The sequence below is a fragment of the Lonchura striata genome, chromosome 5 (assembly GCF_046129695.1).
Source record: "Lonchura striata isolate bLonStr1 chromosome 5, bLonStr1.mat, whole genome shotgun sequence".
NCBI lineage: Eukaryota > Metazoa > Chordata > Aves > Passeriformes > Estrildidae > Lonchura > Lonchura striata.
In genome coordinates this window covers 2,613,459-2,632,121 of record NC_134607.1, presented here as the reverse complement: position 1 = coordinate 2,632,121, position 18,663 = coordinate 2,613,459, and the positions used below count along the sequence as shown (strand labels likewise).

Here is an 18,663-nt window from a genome sequence, read left to right as displayed (position 1 = left end):
CTTCTGCCTTAAAAGTGTACAATTTTACAGGATCAAATGGAGGAAATTCTGTCTGAGGATTTAGGGGACAGAAAAAATGAATGATTTAGGTAATGCCTGATTATTCTGAAGATTTTTTTTTTTAATTACTGGTGAAGGAGAATAATATTATAAGTACTGGCATATCTTTTAAAATATCTCAGTAGCTTTCTTCTCTCTTCAGAATAAAAATTAGAAAATATTTTCTCAAAGGTCTGTGTAAGAATGGTATCACGCTGAAGTGACCCTTCTGTATTGCAAGTGTTCTGAGGTAACCCAGAAACAATTAATATTAAGTGTCCTTTCAGTCACAGAGTTCAGCAGAGTTAGGAAACTCTTGCTTAATAAGACACATGTACACTTTCAATACTTACTTCATAAATTAGGCATATAAAGTTCCAGTGTCCTTGAAATGATCTCAGAGGAGTTCAAGAGGCTTTTAACAATTCATCAAAACAATTGGTTTGTTTTGTTGACAGCCATGCAGGAGTGTTGATCTGAGGGACTGGTAAACTGGGAATTACTGTTCAGCTTTCAGCCTATTAAAGGCCAACTAGGAAATTACAAAAAGTAGACATTTTCTTTCCAGTCTCAGGCAAATCAGAAGGAAGGGAATCATAACATTTCCTTCCAGGAATTTGTCTTTTATTCCTTTGGCTTAAGAGATAAAGAGTAATGTTTGGATACTGAGAGACAGATTTCACTAATTGTTGTTTTCTGGGGAATTTGGTGAATAGCCCCTCAGATAAGCTGGGTTAGACCATCAGCTGCCGTATTAAAGCCTTTCCATGGGGTTTTCTAAACAATTCCTAAAGATGTTGAAATCTAGAAAGACTGTGGAAGCTCTTTTTCCATTAAAGAGAGCCCAATCAGCGTTAGCATTTCAAGTGAAGTGAATAGCGGAACACATTAAAACATTGCAGAAGCTCTAACTAAAAAGGAAAAGAATTGGTTCCCACCATCTCCATATGTTGTTCCTATTTACTGGGTCACAATTCCTATAGGATTTCCACAGTGACAAGTGGAAAGCTGAAGGAGCTATCCAAAATGAGCAAGCATTATCTCTCTTTAGAGGTAGAGGGAGAAGCAGTGAGAAGTCAAAGGACAGTGTAAGATCATGTATGCAGGAAAAGATTCAAACATCTTGAATTCCCTTTCCTAACTAGCACAAACTTTCTATTGTGAATATGGCCATATGGTTAACTTCTTGTCTTTTTCTCATAGACCGCTCAAATTCAGCTCAAGAGCTTGGAATTGCATGATCTTAGTAAATTAATGTTAGTGCTTTAAATCTGATCTGTTTTCTGCTGTGTATCTTTGCTGTCATTAACCCTATTAGCCCTTTGGTCTACCTCTGTGGGACATGCACATTCCTCATCTCCAACTCGCATCACTCCTTTCTTGCTTTCCTCCACACGTTTCTCTTACACACGTTCCTTTTATTACCTAGATGCAAGGAGAAGGAAGCAGGAGGTTTTCCATCCCCACCTTCAGCCTCTGACCCTAGTATAGGTACAGAAAGAAAGGTCCAAAAGATACAAACAAGCCAGTGAACAGTACATTGACCTTTATTTTATGTAAAAAGCACCAAGCAGCACATTCAGGGCCCCTGTTTGAACATCGCCATCAGAGTCATGACAAAAGTGTAATGGTTCAGGAGGACTTCCTAATTTGCTATATGACTCTTAAAAGTCCCTGCAGTCAAATCCTGCTTTGGTGAAGGTTCCATTATTTATGAACTGACTTTGTGTAGGAAGGAAAATCTACCCTTTTGCTTTGGCCGTTGAGGTTTTAAACTGAACAGTGTTTTCCAACTGTTTGGTAACACATCTAGTGTTGAAATCCTGTTTCCCCCATTTGTACAGAATTGGAATAGCTTCCTGTTATTATGTGACTTTAAAAGCCCAAGTTTCCCACTACAGACAACTTTAACCTGCTGGCTTGAAATTTATATTGATTCTGTCACTAGTCTAGCTCTTTTTGTTATGAGTCTTTTAGGTGAATGAGCAGGGTTCTGTAAATTTAATTGCAGCAGATGTTTCTCTGGGTTTTCTCTCTCTCATTTCACTCTGGATTTTAGTTGTTTTTCCTTGGAAAGGTACATGAAAGGGAAATCCTTGTATAGTCAAATGTTTGTTTTACCATCTAAAGCTTGCAAAGGGTCCTTAGCCTGGGCTGATTTCTTCTTGAAGAGCTGTAATTATTCATGGAAAGGGAAAAAAAAGCCTTTGTCACTAATAGGCTTCTTGGTGCTTCTTGTAACAGTCTTTATTATTCCTTTCTACATAATTTTCTATTGATGAGGTGAATAAAGGCTTCCTCTGCTGTTGAGAAAGAAAAGGTAATTGTTCTTTTTTCACATTTACCAATGCTTGTTGCGTTCCTTATGTGTTTAAAGGACAAGGATGCAGAAAATGATGTTATTGATGGCATCACCATGGCAACAGTTCTTTGGAATAACACATTCTGGCATTGTTATTCTGCACACACAAAAAAAAGGGGGACTTTCTTTTAAGCACAAACAGATTGTGCCCCTTTTGAAGGCACCCATGAACTTTGCTTTTCTGAAGATTTACAGACTGGTTTGGGGCAGAAAGGATTCTGACATCATTTACCTCTCTGTGTACATCACATTATGGTGTTAAAAAAAAAAAAAAAAAAAAAAACACTTTGAAAAAGCCAATGGTTTAAAGAGACAACGTATGGGAAGGATACATAAACATTTCTTTGATCAGAAAGACAAAAAAAAAAAAAAAAAAAAGCTTGAAAGAATTTTGAAATTTATGAGCTCTAGGACCAGACTCACTAAATAATCAATAAAGAGACAGGGGAGACTGGAGGAGTCAAACACTCTTAGCTTATTAAAGTGGTTATTTAGCTATGACAGTACTCCAGATAACATTGCTTTTACCCCAGACACTACACACATCTTAACACATTTTGATAGGAAATCAAATTGCTTTCTCACAAGGCAGTTTGCAAACATATTTTGGCTTTCATATTCGATCTTCCATTGTCCTGGAGAATGTAAAATCCTGCTATATTAGCATTTAGAAGTGATAGCATTTTCTAAGGCACACTATGATTTTATTCTTTTTGACTCCACTGCAGTTCTAAAATGGATTACTTTATTTCTCAAAGACTCATCAGTGAAATATATCTGTGTTTTTGTAAGAAAAGGGAGAAGGGACTGTATTGAACTTGGGAATGTTTGAAATCCATTCTTCTCTCTGTGGTGTTTTTTCTGGCACCCAAGTGCACACCTTCCTGTTTGACTTCCCCAAGAAACAAACTATCTCCTGCATGCCAATGTTGCATGGAAGTGGGCTCTACAAACCCTGGGACTTGAACACTTTGCACCTAAAATGAGCTCGTGTTGTGTGCAAATGTACCACTTAAATATACCCACTGTCTTATTTTTGAGAGAAACTGTGGTTGACTCTCTGGTTCCAAATACACTCTTAATATTTTGGTTCTAAGTTGTTGTTGTGTCTTTTCTGGAAGTCACTACAGCTGGTAGAAATCACCTGTTTGGTTGTTGGACAGTAACTTTGACCACTGGGTTTTTCTGCTCACAAAATCTTGATGAAAATATGATGCTCTGGGGACTACAGTACAGCTACCTATGGATGTTTCTTCACATTCAGCTTTCCAGAGCTGAAGTGTCTCCCTCAAACTGAACAGGAAACTGAAAACTCTATTGCTTTAGTCTTTATCTTTGACAAGTGTAACCACCTTAGAGAGCATGAGGGCAAGTTGAGAATTCCTTAGCACCACAATGATTTTTTTATTTGGTAAGAAACAAAGTGACAAAATGAGCTTTAGATCTTGATCATGTTTAGACCTACTACAAAAATGGTGCTCTGTAATTACCTGGAGAAAAGTGAACAGCCTTCTTTCCTTGCAGAACATATTTTTGAGTTTAAATAGGTTATATATGTATTAGCACGTATAGTATCACAAATATTATGAATATTCATTATATATAAAGATTGCTACATATATATATATATAATGATACATACATCTATTACAGTACATAATATATATAGATCCATGTACCATAATGTCATGTATCATTTTGCTAATTGCATGATTTTGCAAGAAGTTGTGAAATTGTCCTGGGAAGAGTTTGGGACGTGAAGGAGTTCCTGCAAAGGAAAGCGTTGTTGAAATATTTACTGTTATTCCATCTATCTGAATATACTCTATGTGTTTGAAAAACTGCCCAAGAAATATTTAAGATATTTTAGTAGAAATATTTTGAGAATATTTCTATTTCATGCCAGTCTCATGTCAGTTGTGCATATTGCAGAAGTAGGAAGAAATTGCAATATTTTAGTTGGGTTTTTTTAATTCTATCCTCCCATCGCTTGTCTTATCTTTACACAAATTATACTGTAATGATTTAATTTTTGCTCAGAACTTATTCAAAACCTTCTCATGAAGCAGTAATGAAAAGCCATCTTTTCAATTGATTTTTTAAATTTATATTTGTGAAAAGTGTCTGCTCTGTGAGATTATTTTAAGTCTTTTTGTTGGAGACCTAAAAATTTTGCTACATCTTTGTAAGAAGTTTCACTTGGTAGAGATAATGAATATTTGATTAAATACTGACTTTTCCTGTGACCAGGAAGGGAAAAAATATTTCCTGGCCATTGTTTGATCTTCTCCTTTACAATTTTCCCATGTTATAAACAGCTACTAAGAGAGAGACTCTAGAAAAGAGTAAGACAAGTTTTCCTGGCTCTAGTATGCTAAGAGGCCCAAAGACTTCATATGAATATTTTTTTTTAAACACTGCAATTTTCTTATTCTTGTGCCAACTCTGGATTGTTTATTTGGTCCCACCAAGGCACCAAGAAAAAGGAGAGTGGTGGTGAAGACTCAGATACAGAAAATGCATTTCTCTCCTCTGCCTCCTGCATGGCCTGGTGTCCCCTCAGGGTCACCCCCATCTTCCCAGGAACATTGTGTGGCAGTGACTCCCTGAAAGCCTCCCTTTTCTTTTACTTTGCTTAACTCTTTAAGGAATTGCTATTTAAAGATGACGCAAAGTTAAAAGCAGGTTGTTGTGCTGTGTTTTGTTTCTCTTTCTTTTCTTGTCCTTACCTTTTTTTTCCCTTTCCATTTATTCCCCTTTAACATCAGGTGCCAAGTCTGTACTTGCAGCGACTCACAGTTGGTTGTGCCGGAGCAGCAGTGGCACACAGGTTCTGGGCTATCTTGCAGAATTTTTTTTTTTTTTTTTTTTATAATCCTTATCTGTGTGTGAGAAGGTAACAGAGACTATTTGAAACAGTTTCAGCAAGCCTCAGCTTCTCTTGGTAGCTCTGCAATGTGGAAAGCAGATTGAGATTGTAGATCTTCTTTCATGTGTTCACCAGAAAGCCATCATACAGTCACAAGTTGGTCACAAGCAGCATGGGATGGATTTCAGCCAGTCTTCTTTATTCTCTTCTTGCTCCTGTGGGAATTGATGACATTTTCTGGCAGTTTTGGAATCTGTTTCCTTTCCCTACTTCCATGGTTTCTCTCTTCAACTTCGTCCATTCATTCTGTTCATTCTCCTGAAACCAAAGCACCTTTGCAGAACTGCAAATCTGTGCTCTTATTGCTGAAAGAATGAAGTTATATTTCTGATACATGCCCATTTCTAAATCTCAAGACAAAAACCCTCTCCATATGGTTTCCTGGCTGACACTCAGAGCAGGAACATCTTGTCAGAGATCAGACTGCAAGTCTGCCTTCTGAAGATCCTGGCCCTAAGCACATTTCAGATTCAAACTGAAAAGACATGTAATTGCTAAACAAACTTGAAATTGTTTATTTTATAATATACCAGCAGCTGTTTTCTTGTACTATGTCCAAGATTTCTCCAGACAACCTACTTAATAGTGTAGAATTCTGTTTCCTTGGGTCAGTTTGCTTGCTTTATTTGTTTTCTTTCCAAGCTCTGTTGGGGTGAGTTGTAGTCACTGAAACAACTATTTTTTCCTAAAACTTTAGGCAGAACCAAGTAACTTATTTCAGGAATGAGTATGGGAAGAAAATGTTGTGTTCGTTCAGTTAACAGTATGAAAAACATTAAATGTTCATATAGATATTATATTTCCAGCATGCCCAGTGTGGGGTTTCTCACTTATCTCTGAAGGTCTGTTCCTAGTTGGATGTTTTGTACCTGTGGTGTTGTGATCAGCTGAGGAATGGCACCTGCCTGAGCCAATTAATTTCACCCATTAATTTTCTTCCTGAAGAGAGCAAATCTTGGTGGGGGTTTTGATCCTCAAGGACATTCTGTCCTGAGGTGAAAATATCTTACTTCTCTCACTGGGGAACAGAGGTCACCCAGACAGAATCACAGAATAATGAGGTTGGAAGAGACCTCTAAGATCATCAAGTCCAACCTGTGCCCTAACACCACAACTAGACTATAGCACCAAGTGCCAAGTCCAGTCTTTTTTTAAACATATCCAGAGATGGTGATTCCACCACCTCCCTAGGAAGACAAGTCCAGTATTTTATTATTCTTTCAGTGAAATTTTTTTTCCTAATATCCAACCTAAACCTACAGACATTGCTCACATCCCAGAATCAGGGAGCCAGAAGTGTCCAGAAGATCTGATGCAACTGTGCAGCATAAAGGTCAGATCCAGTCTGTTGGAAAACAGTCCTTTGGCTTTAGTGGTCCCAAGATTTGACCATATGTATTTGTTGACTCTGATTGGGTTGTTTAGCCAAATGCTGAGTTTCATCCCCCTTTAGAAGCACACGAGATCCTGGAGTTAGAAGGCATAGGCAGGGACACTCCCAGGTGTAGATGGGAAGCTGCTTTCCACAAGCCAGACAAAAGGTTAACAGTCTGTTTCTATATGACAAAAACATACATGCATAATGTACCATATGGCTTAGAACAGCCAGCTCACATTTTCACTAACATCATGTTCCTGTCTCCATCAGAAACTTGGTGTCTTCCAGTTGGCTTCCATTCCTCACAGAATAAGAACTCTGTGAGAGGAGTTGTCTTAGTCAGTTTTCTAAACTGCCTGGTCATTGACCAGTGTTTTTTATTGTAACACTGTTGTTTCTTACACAATTTTTAAAAGAGAACAAAAAAGAAATTCCTAGGATGTTAATAGTTTACAAAACAGTAAAATGAGAATGATTGTTTCCTCTTGTATCCTTTCCTCTCTCTGCTACTGAAGATATATCTTTTATCTTATATATGGTGCAACTTAATAAGAGAATTCACTGTGCACCTTGTGTTAAAATTAACTTAACAAGAAAGGATAATGTGATTATGTAGTTTTCAAAATTGAGTGTAAATGATGCAGATGCTGCTGGGCATGTCAGTATGCATGTATGGGTTAACTTAAAGATTTCCTGTATCTTCTTATCACATTCAAGCACATGTTGTATGACAATATTCTGAAAGTTATTGATGCAATTTAAAGTAGTCTTTTTCCGATTGTGTTTGGAATCAGCATGTTTCAGCATGTATAAAAACAGCAGCAATATTTTTGCTTCTGTGAACCAATAAAAAAACCAGCAGCAATATTTTTGCTTCTGTGAAGCAAACTTCACAGATTAAGTGAAATCATGGCAACACAGAGGATAATCTAAGCATATATGATGTCACATGGTAAAATAATTGCTAAAAGTCTTAATTAAGATGAGAACAGACAGTGTTAATGAGAAATAAAGGCTGATCCATGCTTTAGTTGTCACAGTCAGACTGATTCAAGCACTTTCAGGGCCATTGAGCTGAAAACATTTTTAGAGCATAATACAATGGAGAGGTCATTATATCAGACTGAACATTTTGCAGAACAGCACTATTAAGAGGTTTGTGATAACTAGATGGCAGACTGGATTAATGTAGTAGTCTCATATCCAAATTTCTCCTAGGCCAGGAACAAAAATGAGTGTGGATTGTGGGTATACATAAGAGTGGCTGTCACTCTCCCATGAACGATCTTTTTTGTAACTTAGAGTCAGGAAAAAATCCAGGAAAGCAATAGAACAGTTTCTCAAGTCACATCTAAAATGCTGAGAGGGGATTTAGTTTAATTAGATCAGTGTTTTCCTTTCTTAAGTGACATTTCCCTTCCTGTTTATATTTTCCATTGGATTTTGTTTTGCTGTCTGTAAGGTGAATTTGCTGAGAATGTGTCTGTGTTTCAGAAGTTTATTTGACTGTCTGCCAGCAGTGCTGAAGAGGCATGCACCCATGCTTGTGCTGGCTTTAGAGATTACCTTGAGTAGCAGCACTTGGGATTAAGACACTGCTTTTATTAACAGTTAATGTGTAAAACCCAGAACATTTCAACACTGGACATTTTAGTGTTGTGCTAATAAAGTAAGGATTTTGTGTGTGTTTGTGTGTGTAGAGACTAATCTCTTATCAGCTCTCTTATCAACACTTAGTCTTTCCCTTCATTTGGGAACCATAGTTTTTCACTTGACCTATAGTCCCATCAGTTCTAGAAGCTGGGACACACCAAGCACTGCAAAAATCAAGGCAGGCTGGGAGCAGCTTCTTGTGTTCCAAACCAGAGCGAGGCAGATGTGCACACAATGGAGAGAGAGGGGTGGTCACAGGTTCTGAAAACAGTTCTGTAAATACCTTCTGGTTAGGACTCATGTGGAAGATCCATTGTCTGATACTTTGCCCAGGCTGTGCACTGCACTGAGGTAAAACTGCTGTGTATTGTAAATGCAGGCAAACCTAATGGGAAGAAATTGTGATGTCTGACTCAATTCAGAAGGCTGAATTATTTCTTTACTATAACTATGCTAAAATACATTAAGATGCTATATAAAAGGAGGATACTAAAACTACATACTACTTTCTCTGACTCTAACACAACTCATGACTCTCTCTGAGAGCCCAGCCCCAGGTGGGTTGGATTGGCCATCAGGCTCAAACAATCCTCACCAGAATCTAATCAAGCACTCGCCCCAGGGAAACAATTCTCCAAACACATTCCACACAGGAAAAACAAGGAGCAGAAATATAAATTGTTTTCTCTTTCATTTCTCTCTGTGCACCTCTATGAAAAATCTTGAGAGGGAGAGAAATGTGCTTGCCACAGCTGTGGGCATCATTCTGCCCACAGAATGACTTAGGAGAGGCCTCCAATAGTTTCATGGGTGTTCTCCCTCTCTGTCCTGTTTCTGCACTGCATTAGTCAGCTCAAGGTAGGGGCACCATGAGAAGCACAGGGCAGCTCTTGGAGCCAGCACCCATCCGCTGAGTTGGGGCTGATGGTGATAAAGAGAAAAACTTTAAACACATAAATGAACAGCAGAATCCCATGCAATTTTTCCATGATAATTATCCAATCCTATCCAAGTCTCATTTTAGATTTTAACTATATTGTGTTTAGTTTTTTTTTTTTTTTTAATCTGAATGAGTAGTTTTCCACCCCTTTCTGCAAATGAAGGAAGTTTGGCCTTGATGGTGGAGCTGGAGCACACTGCTCACCTCTTCCTTGGGTCACCCGTTGTCCTGGGGCTGAGCAGCAAGGCAGGCACTGAGAGGCTTAAATCCCCCTTTAACATTGGGAAAACTTTCTCATGCTGTTATTCACACTCTGCACCCCTTATGGCAAAAGCATGTGTGCATTAGGTGGCTGCTAAGCATTAAGTAAAATATTGCAAAGCTTGCTTTCTCAGGGGGCATGAGCGAGGAGAAATGATAGCTTAAACATCTCACTGCTCCTGTGGCAGCAGTGTGAACTCAGCAGAGCAGATCTTCACTACCAGCAGTGCACCTTTTTATAGGAGAATACTGGAGGTGGTTTATGTGTTTCTAGTTGATTTTAAAGTTTAGACTACATCCTGCTCAAGAAAATAATGAGCAAAGTCATTTTAGTAGTATTTTTCTTTCTTATTTATATGTATTTGTATAGAAACTAAGATTAGTCCTAGAAAGATACTTAGCATATTTTTGTATTTTTAGTGTGACTTATGTGCCATATCATTAAAGATTCAGTGTTGCCTCAAGAGTCAACTTGCAAAAAAGTAAACTTTATCAATGGTAATTCATTAATTATTTGTGTTTGTAGATTGATACAGAAGGCATCTGGACAAATGCTGTATCTGCTGAAAAATTAGAATTTCAGTTGTTTAAAATTATTTGCAAACACAGTTTTGGGTTGGATTTCTTTTTTAGCAAGATAAAATATTACATTTCTGCATTCTTATTTCATTAATTTTTTCAGGCCAAAAAGGTTTTGTTTAGGAATTTTTTCTTCGTAATTTAATTTTTAGGGATTTTGAAAAATACTGAAATGAGAATTTTTGTTGTGCCTGAGCTCCTTTTCTTGACTGAAAAATAATGATCTTTCACTTCACCGTTGTATTTTATAAAATAATGATTTTCAGACACAGGAGATTTCTGTGGTGCTCTCCAGCTAAACATGCAACTGAAATAGTTTGTAGACAACTCTGATTAATACAATAGTTGGAATAATTGCTACAGTAACTAAGATATTGTGGTCTTACACACAAATACCAGGATCACTTTTGTTTCTAATGATTTTGATCTTCAGTTTGTCCCAATACTTTTCAGCAGCGCACAGTTTCTCTCTTCCCATAAAGGCAGATATTCAGTATCTGCAAGTAAACACTGAAAAATCACTTGCTTGATTACACTTGTGGGCCATTAAATATCTGCTTTCATCTCTATAATTCCTCTCTTCTCAGAGCCTGGGCAGTGGGACTCAATCAGCCATGTGTTATCTTTCCCAGATCCCTTTCGGAGCATAGCGCAGTGCACAGGAATGCAGTTTGTCAAACACATTGTGTCTGAAATCCTTTGTTGGGAGAAGTGGAGAGAAAGAGATTATAAAATGCCTCAAACCCTTCAATAAGGCCTTTCCCAGGTTTCTTGTATCTGTTCAGCCCAACAAAGCCTTCATACCTCGCTTTGATGTGTAGGATGGTATATTAGAGCACGTCGTGTGTGTTGTATCTCAGGGCAGCATCTGTTGTCCAGGCTGCAGTTTACAAAGAATAACTTACTTAGTTGTAGTAACTTGCTATTTTTTGGCAAGTTTTTAGTCTCAAGGACAACACAGAGGGGAATTCAGAGGAAACAAATACGTCTGCTGTCTGTAATACTGGTTTTCATAGGCGGTGAGATTTAAGGACCTGGTGTGTTTTGTAGGAGAGTGAACAAAAAATACCCAGTCAGACTGGTGGTGTGTGTTTTTCATTATTCTGCTAATACAAACCTCTCAGAGGTAAAGCTGAACAGTGTGAATAACTTCTTGAAGCTTTAACTTCTGTCACCCTGAAGCAATCTCTGACTAACTTTCTGGAGCGTTTCCTCCTCAAAAATCTACGCACACAAAAAAAACATTTACTTGCAATACACTGGCACTGTATTAAGTTGAATATTTTACACTGGAGTAGTTTTGGGAAATTAGCCTAGAATAGGTGGGAGCAGACACATTGCAAAGTGCCAAATGAGTTGCAGAGTCTACCCTGATGTTGCTTACAGCAGTGTTTTGGGCAACACACGCAGTTTTCAGCATAGCAAGCTGAGTTACAATGTGAATTCTCTGCCAGTGTATTCTGAGAGAATTTGCCTCTCCTTTACAGGTCAGATATCCAAGGGGAAGTCTGGGAAGGCTTTGTAATGCAAATCTAGCTAGCCTTCCTTCACACAAGGAATGTTAGATGCTGACCCATAAGAACTGAGTTCAAGATTTCTGTGAATATGTGGGATTTGAATTAACACGGTAATGAAAGAGCTCTAAGAGTATAAGGTGCATTCAGTATCTAAATCACTGACATGGTTTAGAAAGCTAAATTTGTCTCTGTGATGATTAAAAGAAAGCTGGTCGATACTATTCCTTGGCATAAACATTAGTAGGAATCCACCCATGGCACTTGGGTGCTTGTTGAACAGCTGGTGTGTTTTGTTTAATAGAGTGGAAGACAAAAGTGGTAGTAGGTTTGTTGAAGATGTGCTGTGTTTATGGTGGATGACAGAGAATTGAGATGTAAAACAAAATAGCAAAGAAACTGATCCAAGCAAAAATGCTTGGTTATAATACTTGGCAGATTTTGTGTGTTAGAAAATACAAAGCACATTAACAGGCATATAAAAATACACCAGACAGTAACAGCCATTGAATTTATACAAGGAAAAAAATAACAGTGAGATCATTTATTGAGCTCTGTGGGACAGACAACTTCCTGGGCTATCCTTTAAATCCCTGGTATTTTCATGGAAGATTAGGATATAGACACAGAATAGAGAAATCCCAAGTTTCTACATGAAACAGAGACACACAGTAGTGCTCATATTTGCCCCAGAGCATGTTTGTCTTTTGTTACGCTGTTTTGTTGACTATATATCTCCTTTCAGCTCTGTTTTTTTTGTCTTGTGGAACACAGTCCAGATGAAAAATAAAAGTTACAGATAAAATTATTGGAGGACTGGACATGAATCATTATTTTTGTAATTTTATTTTAATACTAATATTTTCTATTTTTCTTTCCTTTTCCACAGAGGGTATGAACTGTATGAACAAAGATCATGGGTGTGCACACATCTGCCGGGAGACACCCAAAGGTGGGGTTGCCTGTGAATGTAGACCTGGCTTTGAACTTGCCAAAAACCAGAAGGACTGCAAATGTAGGTAGATGAAGATTAAATTTCAAATGCCCCAAAATGTCTTGTTTTCTTAATTGTTGTTATGTTTCAGAACAAGTTAACTTTGTTTTGGCCAAAGGTGATTTATAATTATAGTAATGAGAGGTTTTTTGCTGTAGAAGATGCATTTGGGGATGGATAAGAGGGATTGAAAAACAGAATGTTGGCAGTGGCTCAGTTACCAAAATGATAACTTTTCTACTTCTCTATGAATGCAGAAAAGTGAAGGATCACTTTAATCCAGGCTTTCCTTGTAAAGCAATACAAATATAAAGCATAATAGATTCTGGATTGCAATATTTTGAAGGTCCACAAAGGTGGATGCATCAATGAATTTAATGATAAACTGACTAAAGCTATCAAATTAAGAGTGTCAGTTCCAATTCTTTTAAAAGACAGAAATTATTACTCTAGTCTTGATTCCACTGCTCACAGTCTAGAATTATTACTTGGAGCACATGCAGCTGCATCATATATACTGTTCTTCAGAGAAAAGCCCCAAAATGGTGTGTTCTTGAAGCTGGGATGCTAAAGATGCAGATATTCATTAGCCCTCAAAATTAGAAATCAATTCTGTACAGGTTCAAATAATCAACCTCAGCATTGTCATCTGAAAGCTTCAGAACTGAGTCTTTCTGATGGCTTCAGTGAGTCTTAGCTCTGAGTCCAACAGCTTGCATTCCTACATGGTAGCTTTGAGAGAGACAAAAAAAAAGTGCAGCAAAACAACATAAAATGTTTGCTGCTTTGCACAGGGTCAGCATTTTTGAGACAGTCTCTTCCTGTGATCCCCACTACGTAAACACACGTAGATGATATTAGTTCCCAAGTACAAAGTCAAAGTAATCAATTTGAATGTCATAAAGAAATGCCACAGAGTATTTACAGCCTGATTTCTTCTCAATATCAAGAAGCTACACAGGGCCAAAGGAAAAGCACAGAGAAAAATGCCTTTATAGTAATTTTCATTGTCAATGTTTATTAGAAGTGAATACTGCCTGCTGTTAATTGGAGTGCAATGTCAGCTACATTGGTGAAGTGTGGGAGGATGTTTACTTACGTTGTTATTATTTGTTTCCTCAAATTCTTATATTCTTTGGGAGTTTCAGTAATAGATAGTGGCAGGAGAATTAGAGCCTTTTCTGGAACATTATTTCTATATGTCTCAGGATTTAATAGAGTAAAAACTTCAATTTATTCTGTGCCCTCTGTTGTTCAAGTTGTAGTTGTAAGTATAATGAACTTTTGGTAACAGACTTCTAAGTAGGGACACTGAGTTTTCCAAGACTGCAGAGTTTACTTTGAAGCACACCAAACTCTAAACCTACAGCACATTCTGCAAGTATGATCCAGAGTTCTTATTTAGAATAATGACTTTTAGTCCTCCAAAACGCACAGGAGTATAAAGGTGTAGCCAGATAGCCTGGGACAGTAATTGTGAGATTACAGCAGGCTGTTCGTAGAAGCCTAATTCTGAAACCAAAGCTCAACTTTGAAAAAAACAACTTTTTCCCAGCTAACCATTTCAGTGCAGCTATGTTGAAGAGCTGGACACTTACCACTTGCCAGCCTGAACTGGGTCTGTAGCTCTGTAAAACACGGACTGGTGGGGTCTGAGACACCTTGTAAAACCCCATATCCCTGTCAGTTATGCTGGTTTAGCATGGTCCTCCAGGAGGCTTTTCAGGGTTTGTCAGAGCTTGCTGCTCTGGTGTTTCTATTGAACAAGTGACAGAGAGTGTAGAGCCTCTCAGTACACCTAGTACCTCTCTGGGTGATATTTTATCAGCCAGTTTGCAATTCAATCAGACCAATGGGAGAGGTTTTCAAATATATTGCTCCCAATTCAAGTCTTCCTCAAAGGAAGATGTTAAAATAAGTTAGAAAGCAGCACTTGGAGGAAGGCTCCATGCTTTTTATGCATCACATGATTGTCATTCCATGCTAGTCACATAATCACATCCCATCTTATCATTTACCTTCCCATGCTGATAAGGCAATCACTCTTGCTTCGTGCAGTGTCCATGATGATCAGTGCTCATTAAAAAGGCTTGCATTCAGTACCTTCCCCTCCATAATTTAGTGTCATGCCTTTCCTGCTGCACAGTATTTAAACCCTATTGCAAACATAGAATTTTTCATCCCCTTGTGGATTTTCCCATGATACTCATTACTGTAATATCAAAGTGCTTTGTAGACATTTGTAATGTATTTTCAGAATACTCTTCTGAAGTTAAAAAGTACTGCTTTGCCCATCTTATAAAAGTGAAATCAATATACAGATATTCATAGCAAAGTCATTTGGTGGTGATAGGTAATTAACAAGAGCCACACAGAACCCAGCTAAGCATTTGTAGCACATTAATATGATCCAAGCCAAACTTCTGATGGGTCCAGCTGTAATTGCAAAGGACTATATTAGTAACCTGTGATAGAAGAGATTTAAGTGACTTGCCAAGCTCTAAGTAGGAATTCCACAGTGAAGGCAGAATTAGGTTAGGGTTTTTAGGGCTCCTTTCACTGTCTGAACAAGACCATTCTTTCTTGACAGTCCATTTCTGGTTTGCTGCTCACTCTGAAGCAGATGAGAAAGATTCCCATCTGTTTCCACAGCCCTGACTTTCCCCAGGCACTAAATGAGACAGGAGCATTTTTAGCATTTTCAGCCTTTGTCATTCAGGAGAGTTATTGTGACACAACAGGTCTATGTACAAGTCTCATATTTTGTAGCTTTTGAGTACTCAAGATTGCAGCCTTAATGGTTTCTTAGGGTAAATTTTAAGTATGCAATTTCTTGTTGCCCAGCACGTTAAGAAAGCACTGAAGTGTTGAGGCTGAATGGGACCTCAAGAGGCCATCTAGAAAGACACCAAGCAGAATCACACAGATCCATACATGACCCCTCAGATGAGCTGCATCCTTTAGCTCTGAAGCATCAATAAACTTCAGCTTCTGGGAGTTTGCTGCTACTCCTGTAAACTGCTTTAATGGCCTCTGGTGTACACAAGCCCAGAAGATTATGCTTTGTCAGTAATTTGCTGGCAGCAGAAACATACTACAGAGCAGTCAATTTGGCTCCAGATTATGTTGAAAAAAACATAGGAATTTACATCTTCCTTCTACATCTGTATCCATGATAGGTACTAAGATCCTGCTCCTGAGCACAATTGCATTAGAAGTTTTTTATAAAATGAAGATTTGTTTTTCCCCAAATATGAACAAACCAAGACATTTTATGCTCCTCTCTTTCTTAGCTGGAAGCTTAAAAATAAGAGGAAATCTAAAGCAGATGCACATACCTGCAAGTTGCAACCTGAAAGAGTTATAAACAAGTAAAAGCTGAATCTTTTGATGAAAAATTTTGATGAAATACCTACAGCTGTTTCTATCTGCCTCCTTGGATAATCATGAGTTATGTGAGCAGGAAGGCTAGTGCAAAGTGATTCTGAAAATCCTGTCTAGTACTTTTACAATAAAATGCCAACTTCCCTATGCCAAGTGGCACCTTTTCAGCTCCTGCTGACAGTGTCCTCATGCAACTGTTTGCTATCAGTACATTCAGATCCCCAGAATGTTAAAAATGTCAAGTCATACTAGAATAAATCATGTCAGCAATGTTGCACACACAGCTTTATCACACAGAGGTGCCCATATATTTATGTAAATTATGTATTTAATGGCCAGTTTAGTTAAGAGAGTGCAATTTTCAAGTTACCTGGAATGACAATATGCTCATTTGAGAAGTCCATTCTGCAAAAAATAAATATCTGTCTGTGGCCATGGTATATATTTCAGTCCACATGTGGACAGGATCAGAACACTGCTGTCTTGGGCAATTTTTTACATTACCAAGTAATAAATGCTAGATTAAATAATTGGCCATATGTTTTCAAGCTCTTCTTGTCATGGCCATGTAAGATGGATTCTGTGAAACTTAAGAGAAGCACTAAAAACAGAATTTAGGCTGTAGAGTGAGGCTGAATTCTGGTACTTTCTATCTTCTGGGGAGTTTAGCATGGAATATCAATATCACTACTTAGTGGAACATGTACATTAAAATCCTTCTTTTTCTTTGAGACGTCATTTCTCTTTCAGACAGTTGTTTCTCATTTTTCATGATCAAAATATCCTTTCTAGACTAGTCCATATATTTCTCTGGCTGTAAGCACTGGCCCACATGCCAAGCTGTGTCTCAGCCCAGTCAAATGGAATAGATGCTGCTGGTTCCAGTGTGGCCAGGGAGACAGGTAGGGCCATTGTGCTGCCTGCCAGGGGCTCCCAGGTGTCTGGCCAGCCCAGCACCCTGAGCATTGTAGTCAGGAAAAAGAATTAATCTGGTTTGAAGGCAATTTGAAGCCCCAAGTATCACCCCTAAAGCTCTTTATCCACGTAGAAGCGTTGGGACAGCAGACTGGTGGTTTGGCTGCCAGCACTGGATGTACCCCAAAGAGGGTGTGTGTCATTTTTAGGGCATCCCTCCCTTTAAGAGGAAGAGCTCAGCATTCTGGCTGCACTTAAGACACATACAAATGCTGAAGCACTGTCAAATGATGGTGTTACTCTAGTTTTAAATCTGCCACGTGGGGATAAGTATGTCTGAGTTCTAAAAGATATGTGAATATTCTCCTTTGGTTAAAAAAAAAAAACACCTCATTATTTTCCATCCCTTTCATTTTAACATGATTTATGATATTTAAGGTGATCTGTGTCTGTTGGAATTTACCATTTTGCCTCTGTTTGCCTCTTCAGTGTCACAGACTCTGAATGAGCACACAGCTGTTTGCATAGCTGCAGAGTCCAAATTTATCAGAAATAGTTTTTAAAATAACACTTCATGAATTCTCATTAATATTGCTTTAATTCTTTCTGACAAAAATGGAGTAGATCTGGATGTCCATTTGCTTTTAAATTATTATGATTTTCTTCCTCTAAGCAAGAGAAACTTCCCACTGTGTCACGGCCACAGATTGAGGACTGGAAGAAAATTGAAGTGACATATTTTACAACTGGATTTTGTAGCAATTTCACCTGTAGAGCTGTCAAACTTTAAAATGGTGACTCAAGTTACTTCAAATAAATAAATAAATTGTAGTCTAGACAGAAATTCAAATCCTTCAAAAACATGATTTACTAATTTTTTAGGAGACAGGAAAAGGAACTGACCTACATGTGCATTCATGGACTGGGTAGAATGAGAACCAGTAACTTTAATGTGCAGGGAAGCTGTAAAAGTGTGTGATTCTGCAGGATTTCCTATAAATGCCATCAGTCTGGTGCAATTTTTTCATAGACAAATATAGTAAGGAAAAGTTCCTCATATTACGTGGGTCAGAGCAAGCGTGTTCAGATATTTTCATATCTGCCAGCAGAGGCTTTCAGCAAGGAATGCCAAAAATAACCACTGCAGTCACATTTTTTAAATACAAACTTTGTTGCTGATTGCACTTTAAAATCCTCAATAAAAATACTGTTGGCTAGAAATGTATTTAAACATCTGGCATAAACAACACCTTTAAGTTAATTTGTGATGGCACTGCAGTCCAACAAGGCTAGAAACTCCACATAGTCCTAGAGGCATATGGGGTCAAGTAATAAGCATATCTTCACTGGAAAGGTGGGAACTTTAAGAATAGAGAATTGACATCGAGTTTTGTTTGTTATGCATGAAAAATAAAAACCAAGATGTTACTGTGTATTGAAGGGAAATGAATGTTGCTTCCTTTGGATGCAAAGCAGACTGGTTTGCTTCTGCTGTTTTTTCACAAAAAGAAATTATTTGGTAAGCTGTAAAAGTGGAGAAGGAGAAAGAGAAAGAATGCCCAAAGGTGGCTGTTGCTTAAGGGGTTTTGTAATGTTATTCCTTGCAAGTTTAGGATTCTTATGATTTGGGGTATATTCCCTCCTCTGTCTGGTTGGACTGAACCCACCATTTCCATTTTCCAGTCTAGTGCACAAACTGTCAAGCTCCAAAAAGG

The 18,663-nt window shown here is 38.0% G+C and overlaps 1 protein-coding gene across 1 annotated transcript in view; it reads left to right on the top strand.

Moving 5' to 3' along the window:
* Positions 1 to 18,663, top strand: part of SCUBE1 (signal peptide, CUB domain and EGF like domain containing 1) — a 193,101-nt gene that overhangs the window by 85,971 nt on the left and 88,467 nt on the right. The window contains exon 5 of the mRNA XM_021535496.3: positions 12,545 to 12,670. Coding sequence (XP_021391171.2) covers positions 12,545 to 12,670 — 126 coding nt within the window. The remainder of the gene's footprint in view (positions 1 to 12,544; positions 12,671 to 18,663) is intronic.